Genomic DNA, 12703 nt, shown 5'->3' on the forward strand with positions numbered 1-12703 from the left:
AACAGCAGCTTCCAAAGTCCAAACGCCACTCAAGATTCCACAGCACATACAACAGACTGGCCTCGGCTCCACGAACGAGCGCCGAACGGCGCAGTTCCAGGCTCTTGTCTCTCGGACAGCATCGCTGCGACTCGAAGTTTCACGTAAACAAGAATGTAGGTATAGTGCTCGAGATAATGCATTCTAGTGCTCTCAGATCTACAGCCAGGAGCCTCAGCGATTCTTCCGAGTACGCGCTTCTGGCCCTCCACCTCTCTGTCAACTAGATATCACTCATTAATCATGACGTAGTCATTGCGATTTTTCTTGCGTTGTTATACAGCCCAACTCACAATTTCGACGTGGCCGATCACCCTTGTAGGCCTAACAAAGGGCAAAGCGCAAGGTAAGCTAAGCTAAGCTCAGATCAGCTCAGCTCAGCTCAGCTCAGCTCAGCCATTTCCCAATTGTATCGGATTACCATTGATTTATTCGTCGTCTCCTCATTCATTCAAATAAATTCCATTTTAACTTAATTTTTGCCAAGTCACTCACACATTAGGTGCATGCCAAGCTGTTGCACGACTTGCAATGGAATTGTTGACGCGTTTCGATTCGTATTTTTCTCTTTATTTACAATGTGTTAGTCATTGGAACCATTTATGCATTCTTACCTAATACTCTCAAAGTCAGCCAGTGCATAGTAGAATAATTCAATTACTGTGTGTGCATGCTGTCTTATATCAATCCTATCAATTTTTTTCAATTGAACTGTTGCAACTATTTGGTTAATGTAGAGCTTGATTTGTGACCATTATGTAATTATATATTACTGACAATAGATCAATAGCTGATTATCTAAGTGTAGATTCTTATGACTTGTAAGCCATATATACTAAAACAACATATTTCAATTTTCTGCATAAAATAGTACAATTTGCCAATATGTTATTTGAAATGCTTCTAAATAGTAGGTTTGTTTTAATGTTTCTAGGTGTTGTCTCTTTCTGGAAAAAATGAAAAATGAATAGAGTTGAATGTCAAATAAAGTTTGGAAAGTTAATAAAACCAGTCAAAGATGAGTGGACTTGGAGAGAGCAGTCTTGGATCAAATGTCCAAATAGCTGCAATGAACAATGCTATTTCACCACTGCTTTCACATTCTCTACAAGTTGCTCAAATTCAATCATCCAACGGTGACACTGTGAGTTTATCACAAATATCTTCCAATTACAATAGACTTAATTAAGTCAATTTTTGAATTAATTTTTTTAGGACAAGCAGTTACCAATAACTCCTGAAATATCTCCAAACAATGAGAGTATCACAAATTCACAAAGAGTCTGGACAAGTCTTGTGGCAGGAGCTGTGGCTGGAGGAGCAGCTAAAACTTCAATAGCACCTTTAGATAGAACAAAAATTAATTTTCAGACATCACAGAAGCCTTTTTCTACTAAAGCTGCAGCTGATTTTTTAATTCAATCCTACAGACGAGATGGCCTGTTAAGTCTTTGGCGAGGAAATAGTGCTACCATGGTCAGAATTGTGCCATATGCTGCCATTCAATTTACAGCTTACGAACAGTGGAAAAGGATTCTAAAAGTTGATAAACCTGAAGCGTAATGATACATTTGTAACTGTGCATTGCAATACTCAAATTCCTGTGATAATGATTTCAACTCATTAATTTCATTGCAGAAACAAAGAGAAAAGGTTTCTGGCAGGTGCTTTAGCAGGTACTACATCTCAAGCTTTAACTTACCCCTTAGATTTGGCAAGAGCTCAAATGGCTGTTACACAAAAAGATGAATTCAAAAATCTGAGACATGTCTTCATTCGAATTTATCAAACAGAAGGCATAATAGCTTTTTATCATGGCTTTACTCCAACAATATTAGGAGTTATACCCTATGCTGGTTGCAGCTTCTTTTTCTATGACACAATAAAAAATTTGTTTGCTGGTAAATGACCAATTGTTTGCTTACTTTGGTCATTAACTATAAGTTAAAAATTTATTCAAATTTACAGTATATACAGTGAATAGTCCTGGATTGAATGCAATGTCTGGTCTTTTATCTGGTGCAATAGCAGGAATGATTGGTCAAGCTAGTAGTTATCCTTTAGATATAGTACGCAGAAGAATGCAAACCTCTTCGCTCAAAAATCAACAATCACTTGGCGTTATTGCCATGACGAAAAAAATTTACGCGTAAGTTTTCTCGTTAATCATAATCATTTCATCTATATTTGCAGAGAAACTGATGACTATTTCTCATTAATGTAATTTTTTATAGCGAAGATGGTGTCATGTCTTTCTACAAAGGTTTAAGCCTGAATTGGGTGAAAGGTCCTATTGCTGTTGGAATTAGTTTTGCTACTTACGATTTGGTAAAGGATTTACTTAGAAAAATTTTGTGTTAATTGTACAGCGACATGTGATGAAGTAATCATTAACATGATTCATAATGGCTATTTTTTATTTTATGTACCATTTGTATTAAAATATTAGTTTAAATTTCAATATTTATGAAATTTAACTATTAGTTCTACAAATTCAAATCAGGTATGATCATTAATTCAGTGTAATATTGTTTATAGATTTTTAAATCTTTCCGAATTTTTGATTTATTGAAATCTTTTATCAAAAATTATTTAGAACAGATTTCAAAATCTTTGTTTTTTATATCTATAATAGATTATTTAGAGTTTATATTGATTACGTCTATACATATAAGCTCGTGGATATGTAATTATTTTTGAATACTGTTTTTATACAAGGAAGTTATTTGATCGAGGAAAAATTGTTGAATGGTGTACATTAGGAGCGTGCGTGCTCTTGATAAATTGTTATATAATGTTATAGTAACAAGTCAATTCAATTGTAAAAATTGCATGTTTACTCTTAACTAATTTTTGCTATTTGCTTTTCTATTTAAAGAAATGCTTGTTTTTTATTTCTAAGTCTGTTTATGTTATTTTTCATTAATGGTCTAATATATGTGATTTTTTAATATAACAAACAGCTTTTTTAGTTCAGGATACTCTTACTATTTAAAGTTATAAAATTTAATGTCAATTTCTTTCAATTTTACATATAATGTGCAATATTGACAATGATTTTTTTACAAAATAAGTTTACTTAATCCTAAAAGAATTTTATACAATATAATGTTCTCGACTTCTATATCACCCGATCTTATCTTTCCTGCTTTCAACTTAAGTAACAAAAAATTGTGCAGATCTAACCATAGTGGAAAACTACTATTAGAATGTATTAAAAATTCGGTTTTTACGAATTGTACTCATTGAAAATAAATTTGTTAAAATTTATAAATAAATTAATGTATCTTATTACACAGTTACCATATGCTTTACTTACAAAAAGTAATGTCAATATAAAAAATTGTGAATATTTCTTATTATAAAATCTATTTTCACATACAAAACTATACAAATATAATAAACATTAAAAGTTCTATTCAAAGATTTTCAATGAGATTTTCATTTTGGATTAAATTTTCATTGTAGATAAATTTATTTTGGTTTAGTTTCTTGGTCATTTACATATCTTATGTAAACTTCTCTCTCATCATTACCACCAGGTGGAATTTCGGCTTCATTCAAATACGACACTCCAATTGCCAAAACTGAGCCATCTTGACTGAAACTCAAAGCTGCCACACCAGCATTATAACGATGAAACTGACATAATCTCTTCTTATTAAATCCATCCCAAATATTGACGTATCCATCTGAGCCTCCTGTGGCAAACGTGTTATATCCAGAATGAAAACTTATGGCATTTACAGGATAAATGTGCTCCACATTGTTTTCTTTTATTCTATGACATTTGAATGCATATTTTTTCTTCTGAGCTTCTGGTGTAGTATCTAAATATTCTACAGCAACTCTGCCTTCGATGCTACTTAAAACATAGCCCTAGGCCAAAATTTAGATTAAATTAACATAACAATAATCAACAAGTGAAAATGGCTAGTAATATTTAATACCTGTTCATTTGGAAAACCTTTGATACACCTAGTTTGGTATTTTAGACTGCTTTCTCGCCTCTGGAACATGCCAGCCATATTTCTCAAATCCCAAATGCAAACTTTCCTCTTTGCTGTTCCAACGACAAATTTATCACCGCAAACTGAAAGGGCTAAGATCACATCTGGTTGAATGTAACTTCCTACGCATGTTGGTGACCTTGGATCCCATAATTTCACTGTAGCATCCCAACCACCAGTTAGGATAGCATTAACAGCAGGACAGTACTCTACCTTTCGGATAGGTTCTTCATGCGAGCCCATAATAGTTTCTGTAAAAAAACTTGAATGTAATGTTATGTAATTTTTATAACGAATTTGATCGAAACGAGTGAATCATACCTGTATTTGTGTTGATGTCGTACATTTTTAAAGCTTTACCCAGTCCACCACTATATGCATGAACAGCATCCTGTAAACGAATGAGTTTAGTTTTTTGAAATTGAAAGAAACATAATGAATGGTGATTCATAGATGAATACCTGAAATGCTACATCAAGTACTGGTAGATCGTGATTGTATTTCAATCGTAAGGTGTTTGTTTGTATGTCGTACAACCGAACTGTACTATCCCACGAAGATACAAGTAAAAATTGCGTGGAATTGGGCCCAAACTCTACAGCTGAAACAGCATCGGTTGGAGGACTTTTAAGTTTAAACTCTGTACGTGACTCCATGATTTCTAGAATGAAATAAATAAATGAATATAATAAATGTAAAATGCTTGTTTTTTGGTAAAATTTAACCTAAAAAATGTAATTATTATAAACGAATATAGAACCTTTTATAAATAATTAGTCCAGATGTGGCTTAAAGTGCAGCTTTCCGTGATAGGTGGCTTTCGTAGTAATCTTGCAGCGTTATTCTAAAGCCTACATTAAATAACAACAGCGTAAAATCGATTAATACTTGAGTTGGTGCCGGCGACAATTACTCTCTGGTTAGTATTGTTACGTATTGGTTGATTGGCGGCATTTGGAGGAGCGGAGCGGCGCGCAGACGCGGAACTATACTGCTCAAGCACGCCACTACTCGGCTAGTATTTGAAGTAAAAAATATTTCAATAGATCCAAATTAAATCAGTCACTTGACATGTAAATCTTTCTCAATTTCCATGACGTACAAAAAACAATTACTGAGTTTGACGGCGACAGTTAGTCTATTAAAAGTCAACTGGTACATTAAAAGCATCGAATATCGCAATAATCAGAGACAAACGTGCTTGTATATTATTGACAATACTCAATGGAGCATCAGAAAGAAGGCGATAAGAAGCAATGTACATACTGTAAATAAGAACAAATTGCTAGAAAAATGTGACGCGTTGTGAATACTCGTATTGGTTTTCTTAGGAGATGATCTAATGACCCTTACATATTTACATATGTAACATTTGCGTGCAATTTTATAACTTTTAGAACACACACCCGTGGTGCAGCGCACGAAATTTTTACATGACACGAAAGCGAGCACGCGTAGCCCAGATCAATTGTACATGCAGGCTTGGTCGGATACTCAGCGCCAAGATGAAATGTTTGCCATCGTACTCGCTTTCGGATTGACGACTCGAGCGGGTTACCCGAACTTGCGACCGCAAGCTCGAGCGCTGCTTCTTCTCCCTCGATCGAAGGTCGCAGCGCTTTGGCGCCGGGACTCCGCGAGCGCGGAGAAACGCTCAACTGGACGCTGAACGCCTAGCGTTTACCAACAAACGCGCCTGCCCCGCGTTTCCGCTCGGCCGGCGAATTCGGCGGATCGGTCGGGCAGCGGTCGGGCAGCGGCCAGTGTCGCGCGGCCTTGATCGCGCAGCGCACGTCGTGGCTGGACAATCGCTCGAACGATGCCTTCTCTGCTGGAGCTGCTGCTGCTGCTGGGGCTGCTTGTCGCGAGCGGCGCGAACAGGCCGACGTCGAGCGGGGACTACATCAGTCTGAGACTGCGGCAGACCAGGAATTCGTGGCTAGGCGCCGAGGACGCAGGTAAGCAGGCCCGACGGGCCGCGCGCCGGCCGCCGCACTGGCTCTCTGTTTGTCGGCAGCCGAGGCGCGCCAGTGGAAGAATTTGTGGAGTCGGCCAAGCCGACAGCAGCCTCGCGCGGTCGGCCTGTTCGACGAGGCGTTGCCGATCGACGAGCGCCGGGTGCTGTCGGTCGCGCTAAATTTAACCGAAGCCAATAGCACGGGAGCGAAGCGCCAATTGAATCTCGCCTCCGCGAGTCAGCCCATCAAGTTCATTAAGGTATGACGCGCGCTCGTCGTATTTGTTTCTCTTTATTTACATTCCGCGCCCGTTGCAGAGCTATTCTCGGAGCGCGCTGTCGCTCCTCGTCCTCTGCCGAGTGACTTATTGCGCTCATTATCGGACTCTCGACGGCTCGACCTTCCAGCGCGCGCAGGCGATCGCCCATCCGGCACTCCTGCCGATCGATGCGGCCTTCTTTTGGCACGCCGGCGAGCCGCATCTGGTCATTGCCTACGACTCCGAGGACGCGGTACCCACTTCCAAGTGAGCGCCACGCTTCGCCTCGCTGCTCGATCCCAGCCTCCGATTGTCACTGCCCGCAGGATTTACCGCTGGAGCGGCACGCGCATGGCTCTCGTGGCCGACGTCGGCGTACCCAGTCCGAAGTCGGTCGCCGCCTTCCGAAGCGGTCGCTCGACGCTCCTGCTGTTTACGCTCGCGCGAGGCGCCGAGGGCGCTTGCGTCATTTACGAGCTGGGCGACCAAGACTCGACCCACCGACTGAGCTCGGCCGCCAATGTGGGTGCGCTCCTGTTGATTCAACCTTACGAAGATGCCGAGCGCTCGCTCTTCCTGGCGATCGACGCCGCCGGCTCGGCTTCGATATTGCGCTGGAACGGTACGCCCCTCGCTCGTGGCACTCGGCCGCCGAGTCTAATCGATGCCCTCTGTTCGAACCATGGCAAAGGTGCTGCCTTAGAGAGCTTGGCGAACCTGCCGGACGTGCGGCCAGTCGCCTACCTAGTGCGCATCGTGCAGGTGGACAACGAGACGCTACTGTTCGTGGCCTATCCGGTAATTGACCAACGAACTCGCTCGGTTGCTTCGCCCGGACTGTCCGCTGCACCGTTGCTTGTTTCATGCGGACGCAGAGCGCCCTGCTCGTCTACCGACTGCTGGCCGAGAAAGCCGTGCACCTGGCGGAGCTGACGCTGCCGAGCGGACAGCGCGTCGTCGACGCGACGGCCTGGAGGCACGGCGACGCGACGATGGTGCTGCTCGTCAAAATTAACACCGACGGCACGTTCCAGACGGAGCTCTGGCAACTGAATCCGCGGGCCGAGCGGCCGAGTAAGTAGAGTCCCGCAGCCAATTGGCTTTGATAGCCGAGCGGCGCTACAAGTCCTCCTAATCCGACAGGCGGCGTCGACGACGGCGACGACGATGAGGCACAAGTGCGGGCCTGCTTGAGGGAACTGAGGCGCGCGCTGGACTCGAGAGCGGCGACGATAGAGCGCTTTCGAGCTGTCCAATCGTGGCGAGATTCGGTGAACGCGAGCGAGAGCGGTCCGCTGCGCCTCGGCGACCTGCGCGTAAGCGGCGGGAGCGTGTCCGTCGTGGAGTTTCGCGGGGGGCCGAACGTGACGCCGCCGAGTCCTCGAGGCACGCGGGACCGGCTGGTCGAGCTGCGCGGCAGGGCGAGTGCGCTGAAGGCGGACGCGCTAGCGAGCCAGGCCATGCTCTCGGGCAACGTGAACGTGCTCGACGGGGCGAGCATCGACGAGATGCACGTCGACCGGCTGGAGGCCGGTCGCGTGAACGGCGAGCCGGCCGACCTGAGTAGCTACCTCGTCTCCGGCGTCGAGCAGCGGTTCGCCACGGCTCTGAGCGTGCGCGAGGCGAGCATCGACGAGCTAAGCGTGTCCTCGCTGTGCGGCTACGGCTTCGACCGTGAGTAGCGCAATGTCGCACGAACCGGCAATAAAGCAGCGGCGAGCGATTGACGGCTGATGATATCGTTGCAGATTGGATGCAAGTTAATGACTCGGCGAGGAGCAGCATCGCCAATTTGAGCAATAGCGCGGGCTCGACAATCGTAAACGACACGATTGTCATTGAATCGGACTTGATAATGAAAGAGCTGAAGGCGAGGCGCATCGGCGGCGTTGACTGGCGGGACTTCCTGGAAGGTCTGTTCGTCATCGGCAGGCAGCAGACGATCCAAGGTAAGAGCGAGAGAGAGAGACCGTTGGTCGGATCGGCGATGAAGGCGAACGCGCGCATGTACAGGTGTCGTGCGCTACGAGGGTCCGGTGCAGGTGACGAGGCTGTACAGCGAGCGCGTGAACGATGTGCCGTCATCGGATTTAATAACCAAGCCGTCCAATCAAAGCCTGCGAGACGCGTTTATCGAGACGCTGGAGGTTGAGCGGCTGTACGTGGACAAAGTGAACGGCGTGGCGATCGGTGAGGCCGCTAGAATGTCGACAGAGAACGTTATCAGAGGTAATTGGCGCTCGCGTTCGCGTGAGCCAGTGGTCACGGCTAACCGCGCCGCGTCGCGCCTTAGGCAAGGTCACGCTGGCCAGGCTCGTCATCACGGACGAGCTGAGCGTGGAGCCGAGCATCGCCATCCCGCTGATGCAGCCCATCCAGGACTACGAGCGCGTGCACATCGATGGGGACGTGTTCCTGAGGAGCCTGCAGCTCGGCGAGCGCGGCGCGCTGCACCTTGGCGGCGAGCGTCTGCGCACCGGCGTGCGCGGCCTCGCGGCCGGCTGCTGGACCCGGTCCGGCGACCAGCTGATCGAGGCGCCGGTCAGCCTGCGGCGCGGCGCCACCGTGGACCGCCTCAACTGCCGCTACCTCAACGGCCTCGGCGAGCGCGATTTCCTCTACACCGACGCGGCCCGACTGGCCGACCTCGAGAACGTCACCTTCGCCAGTTTCCGCTTCGGTGGCGGCGTCGGCCGCGCCTCCGCGGGCCACCCCGAGCGCGTGGTCGAGGAGGCCGCCGACCTGTTGACCTTCCGCCGGGCCGTGCGCTTGCGGCGGCTGACCGTGCGCCACAGCCTGTTTACCGAGCGGTTCAACGGCATTCCCGTGCGCGCCGTGACGGACGCGCGCCCGGACCGACCGCCTCGGCTGCCCGGCGAGCTGCGTCTCGAGACGCTGCGCGTGGGCGCGGGCGGCATGCGCGCCGGCGAGCTTCGCGTCGCGCGGGGTGAACGCGCGGCGCGGCGTCGCCGAGGCGCTGGCGGGCGCGCTGCGCGCCGACGGCCCCGCCACGTTCGACCGGCCGCCGCGCGGCGCCGCGCTGCTGGCCTCGCGGTCCAGCGTGGCCAGGCTGAACGGGCGCCACCTGGAGCGCGCCCTGCGCCGCCTGGAGCGGCTGGCAGGCGCGGGTGCGCACCGGCCCGGCTCGCTGGCGGTCGAGGCCGAGCTCGCGCTCGAGGACGGGCTGCGGGTCGAGCGCATCAACGGCGAGCCCGCGGGCGACTACGTCGAGCGCATGGGCCGCGACGATCCGGCGAACTTGCTGGACGCGCGGGGCCCCGGCCGCCTGCGCGTCACGGGCGACGCGCGGGTCGGCTCTCTGAACGGCCGGGCGCTCGAGGACCTTCTCGCCACTGCGCTGTCCAGGGCCGAGCGCCAGACGCTCGCCGGCACGGTCAGCTTCGGCGACGCGCGGCTCGAGTACCTGACCGCGAGCGCGATCAACGGCGTCGACCTCTCCCAGTTGGTCTACGTCGACCGCCCGGCTGTGCTGCGCGGCGACGTCACCTTTTCTCGTCTGTTCGTCGACGGCCACGTCGGCAGCCGGACGCTCAACGGTCAGGACGTCTCGCAGGTAGGCCTTCCTCTCTCGGCCGTCCAGCCGCTTCCGCTTCGGCCTGGCGTTCGTCGTCGATGTGCGGCCGTGGTAATCGATTTCAGCTCGCGAGCAAGCTGCGCCGCCTGCCGACCGACGGCCTGGACAACTTGCTGGTTCAGGCTAACGTCAAGTGGGAAGAACCATCGGGCGTCTCGCACTCCCTGGCTCGCTTGCTCGACGATGCGGTCACCACGCGCGACGATCAGCTGATCGTCGCGCCGGTCACCTTCCAAAGGCCCGCCATCGTGGAGTCGCTCTACCTGAGCGGAGACGCCGGCTCCGAGATCGCGCGTAAGATCAGCGAGATTGTCGCCGACACGGTCGTCGACGCTGGCAGAGCCTCCGATCCAATAGCCGTCGGAGGCACTAAAATATTTAAGCAGGCATTGGTAGTTGGCGATCTCGAGGTTCAGGGCAACATCGACATCGACCACGTAAACGGCCTCGACGTTCGTCAGGTCAGTTCGCGAATTTTTCGCAAAGACAAGGCAGAACTCGTGTCGGCCGACATTACCTTCCTCGATGCAGTCGAGATCGGTCGTTTGATCACCAAGGCCAATGTCCACGGGGTCGCGCTGCAGCAACTCGCGCTGCTCGACCAAAAGATGCCCAAGAAATTACATTTTCAAGACTTGCGCGTGGACGGCAACGTCTCGGTGCACAAGCTCGACGGGGTTGACTTGGACGACTTCCTCAAGCGCAGAGTGACCGTGGACGAAGATAACGAAATATTCGTCGACGCGGAATTCGCGCACTCGGTTCAAGTATTGAGTACGCATCTTTGACAGTTAGCTAAGACCTGAAAGCCCTCTATTTTGCTCTAACACGTTCGACCTCGCAGATGGCACTATGGTCGCATCGATCAATCAAGTAGCTCCGGAATCTTTAGTGCAAAACAATGCCGACGGTACGCCCATTATGGTTCACGGAGGTATAATCTTTCGTTCGAATCTGACCGTCGAGCGAAACTTGGAAACCACACGGATTAACGGCTTCGAGGCAAATGCGATCTACGATAATGCGGTTATGAACGGCGCGAAGGCCAACATCTCCGGGAGCTTGGTAGGTTCTTCGAAAGCGTAACAATTGTCGAGCGGAGCGTTTTGTTCAAGCGCTCAACATGCTAACCAGGTGTTCGAGGGCACGGTGGAGTTGTCAGGCGATATCAGCGTATCCGGAAAAGTCAATGGATTGCAATTGTGGCGTGCTGGCGGAAAAAAATATCTGCAAAACCCATTGGTACAGGCTGCCTTGAGTAAAGTGTCATCTTTGCTCAACGCTTCGCTCGACTTGGATAAATTCGAGCTAGGACGGACGAGAAGCTCGGGAACTAGCGTGCTCTACTTGGAACCGGAGAGGACATTCGATTGGCACTTTGCCGGTATCCAAGCTATCAAGAGTGCATCGATAAAAGATAAAACTCGATTGGAGTTCGTCACGGCGGAAGCGGCCGCACTTTGCGATTTGCCAAGCGGCTGTTCGTGCAGACTGCAGCGCGTTGTCGACGTTTTGCCGTCGGGAGAATATGAAATCCGGGAGGAAAGCCTGAACAACCTCAGGAATTCGTTTTACGCGCCCGAGGCTGCTTACGAACTGACGATTGTTAGCAGATCGGTATCGTACAGCAAACGGTGCTCGAAATCCAGCGGCGAACACGAGCATTCCAGGATATTTTGGTTTAACTCGGATCGACATCGAGAGACATCGAGACGGGTGCCGGCGCTCCTGATCGATGGCTACGTTTCGGATGCTCAAATTTTCCAGGTCGAGGGTACGTACACTCGATATCCTAATGACGCAACAGAACGGTTGCATTGCAAACAATGACACTCATCGATAGCTTGTTATTCGCCCGAACGCAGACCAATTGTACCTCATCGTAGCCATATTTTACAACAAAGAGGCCAATACTCACGCGACCAACTCTTTGCTGTACCGGTTTGACTTGACGAACGGGAAAACGCACTTGGTCCAAAGAATTGCAACACACGGAGCGAGGAACGTAAACGTTTTCCAAATTCCAAATGTTGGAATCCACCTTTTAATCGGCTGCGTGAAAGGTCGAGCGGAATCCTTACTTTTGAGATTCATTCCGGATACTCGTCAGGTATACGCTCCCAAGCCTCCATTTTTCACGAAGCTTCAATTAACAACGAGTTACATAGCGCGTCTTCGCTTTCGCGTCCAACTTAGTTCCAGGAGATTCGCACTTTCGCAACAGGTGGCAGCAAACACGTTGCGTCAGTCAGCTTCAACGACAAAAGCTTTGTTATTCTCAGTAATCCAGACGTCAGCGCTTTGCAAATATTCAACTACGAGGCCGATTTCGACTCTTTCGTCGACTATCAAACTCTACCCTTTCAGTCTCGGGTCACTTCTCTGGGAGTTTTCTATAGCGGAGGTAATACTATACACTAACACAATTGGCAATAAATAATTGTTGTTTACAATTAGAAAGCGCGCCAACACTTTTTCTTTATAGACTTCGGACAGAGCGATGCTTTCGTTGTTACAACTACCAAGGATGGTTGGCTTTACATATACGAATACATGTTCTACGGGGTAAGAGCACATTTTCCAGGCGTAACGTGGCCAAATTAATTTATGGATAATAACTCGATATTTCTACTATTTAGAAGTTCCAACGAAAGATGTCGTATTGGGCTGACGATATTCAATTTCTTACACCTTTTCGTCACATGAGTGAAAATTATTTATTTGCTGGATTCAAATTCAATAGTACAGTTTACAAAGTTATTCAACAAGGTTATTAATCAGTAGAAAATTTAAAGAGATTCATTAATCAACGATGACAATAGATTTTTTCTTCATTATGTAT

At 48.4% G+C, this 12703-nt stretch overlaps 3 protein-coding genes across 4 annotated transcripts; 2 read left to right on the forward strand and 1 right to left on the reverse strand.

Moving 5' to 3' along the window:
- The first annotated feature begins 16 nt into the window (after positions 1 to 16).
- Positions 17 to 3262, forward strand: LOC131665175 (mitochondrial coenzyme A transporter SLC25A42). Of its 2 annotated transcripts, none has more exons than XM_058936876.1 (6): positions 17 to 155; positions 974 to 1183; positions 1255 to 1598; positions 1678 to 1940; positions 2008 to 2188; positions 2274 to 3261. In XM_058936876.1, exons 2-6 carry the CDS (start codon positions 1058 to 1060, stop codon positions 2398 to 2400), a joined length of 1041 nt encoding a protein of 346 aa, XP_058792859.1. In that variant the 5' UTR covers positions 17 to 155; positions 974 to 1057; the 3' UTR covers positions 2401 to 3261. The 2 variants fall into 2 exon arrangements, with proteins under 2 accessions (XP_058792859.1, XP_058792860.1); XM_058936877.1 differs by lacking the exon at positions 17 to 155 and adding an exon at positions 249 to 385 and having other exon boundaries at positions 2274 to 3262.
- Positions 3263 to 3448: 186 nt separating this feature from the next.
- Positions 3449 to 5711, reverse strand: LOC131665176 (mitotic checkpoint protein BUB3). The gene is made up of 6 exons (XM_058936878.1): positions 5576 to 5711; positions 4810 to 4900; positions 4511 to 4710; positions 4371 to 4440; positions 3990 to 4300; positions 3449 to 3918 (listed from the first exon to the last, which is right to left on the reverse strand). The coding sequence occupies exons 3-6, from the start codon at positions 4703 to 4705 to the stop codon at positions 3514 to 3516; spliced, it is 981 nt and encodes a 326-aa protein (XP_058792861.1). The 5' UTR covers positions 4706 to 4710; positions 4810 to 4900; positions 5576 to 5711; the 3' UTR covers positions 3449 to 3513.
- A 130-nt stretch (positions 5712 to 5841) lies between these two features.
- LOC131665180 (uncharacterized) lies at positions 5842 to 12643 on the forward strand. The gene is given in 18 exon segments (XM_058936885.1): positions 5842 to 6007; positions 6067 to 6266; positions 6325 to 6533; positions 6593 to 6888; positions 6958 to 7064; positions 7142 to 7340; positions 7410 to 7940; positions 8015 to 8215; positions 8280 to 8495; positions 8560 to 9564; positions 9566 to 9840; positions 9927 to 10635; positions 10706 to 10926; positions 10996 to 11635; positions 11727 to 11971; positions 12058 to 12265; positions 12347 to 12426; positions 12501 to 12643. Coding segments are annotated over 18 exon segments (5619 nt in total). The 5' UTR covers positions 5842 to 5868; the 3' UTR covers positions 12639 to 12643.
- Positions 12644 to 12703: the final 60 nt, after the last annotated feature.

The sequence above is a fragment of the Phymastichus coffea genome, unplaced genomic scaffold, assembly GCF_024137745.1.
Source record: "Phymastichus coffea isolate CEN01 unplaced genomic scaffold, Cenicafe_Pcof_1.1 PCOF00047, whole genome shotgun sequence".
Taxonomy (NCBI): Eukaryota; Metazoa; Arthropoda; class Insecta; order Hymenoptera; family Eulophidae; genus Phymastichus; species Phymastichus coffea.

What these genes read in the sequence shown, in the direction of transcription:
- LOC131665175 (XM_058936876.1), top strand. Translation starts at nt 1,058, where the DNA reads ATGAGTGGACTTGGAGAGAGCAGTCTTGGATCAAATGTCCAAATAGCT. An exon ending in AAAGTTGATAAACCTGAAGC is followed by an intron (nt 1,599 to 1,677) that starts GTAATGATACAT and finishes ATTTCATTGCAG; the next exon opens with AAACAAAGAGAAAAGGTTTC. An exon ending in ATGACGAAAAAAATTTACGC is followed by an intron (nt 2,189 to 2,273) that starts GTAAGTTTTCTC and finishes AATTTTTTATAG; the next exon opens with CGAAGATGGTGTCATGTCTT.
- LOC131665176 (XM_058936878.1), bottom strand. Translation starts at nt 4,705, where the DNA reads ATGGAGTCACGTACAGAGTTTAAACTTAAAAGTCCTCCAACCGATGCT. An exon ending in TACTTGATGTAGCATTTCAG is followed by an intron (nt 4,441 to 4,510) that starts GTATTCATCTAT and finishes ATTCGTTTACAG; the next exon opens with GATGCTGTTCATGCATATAG. An exon ending in CGACATCAACACAAATACAG is followed by an intron (nt 4,301 to 4,370) that starts GTATGATTCACT and finishes GTTTTTTTACAG; the next exon opens with AAACTATTATGGGCTCGCAT.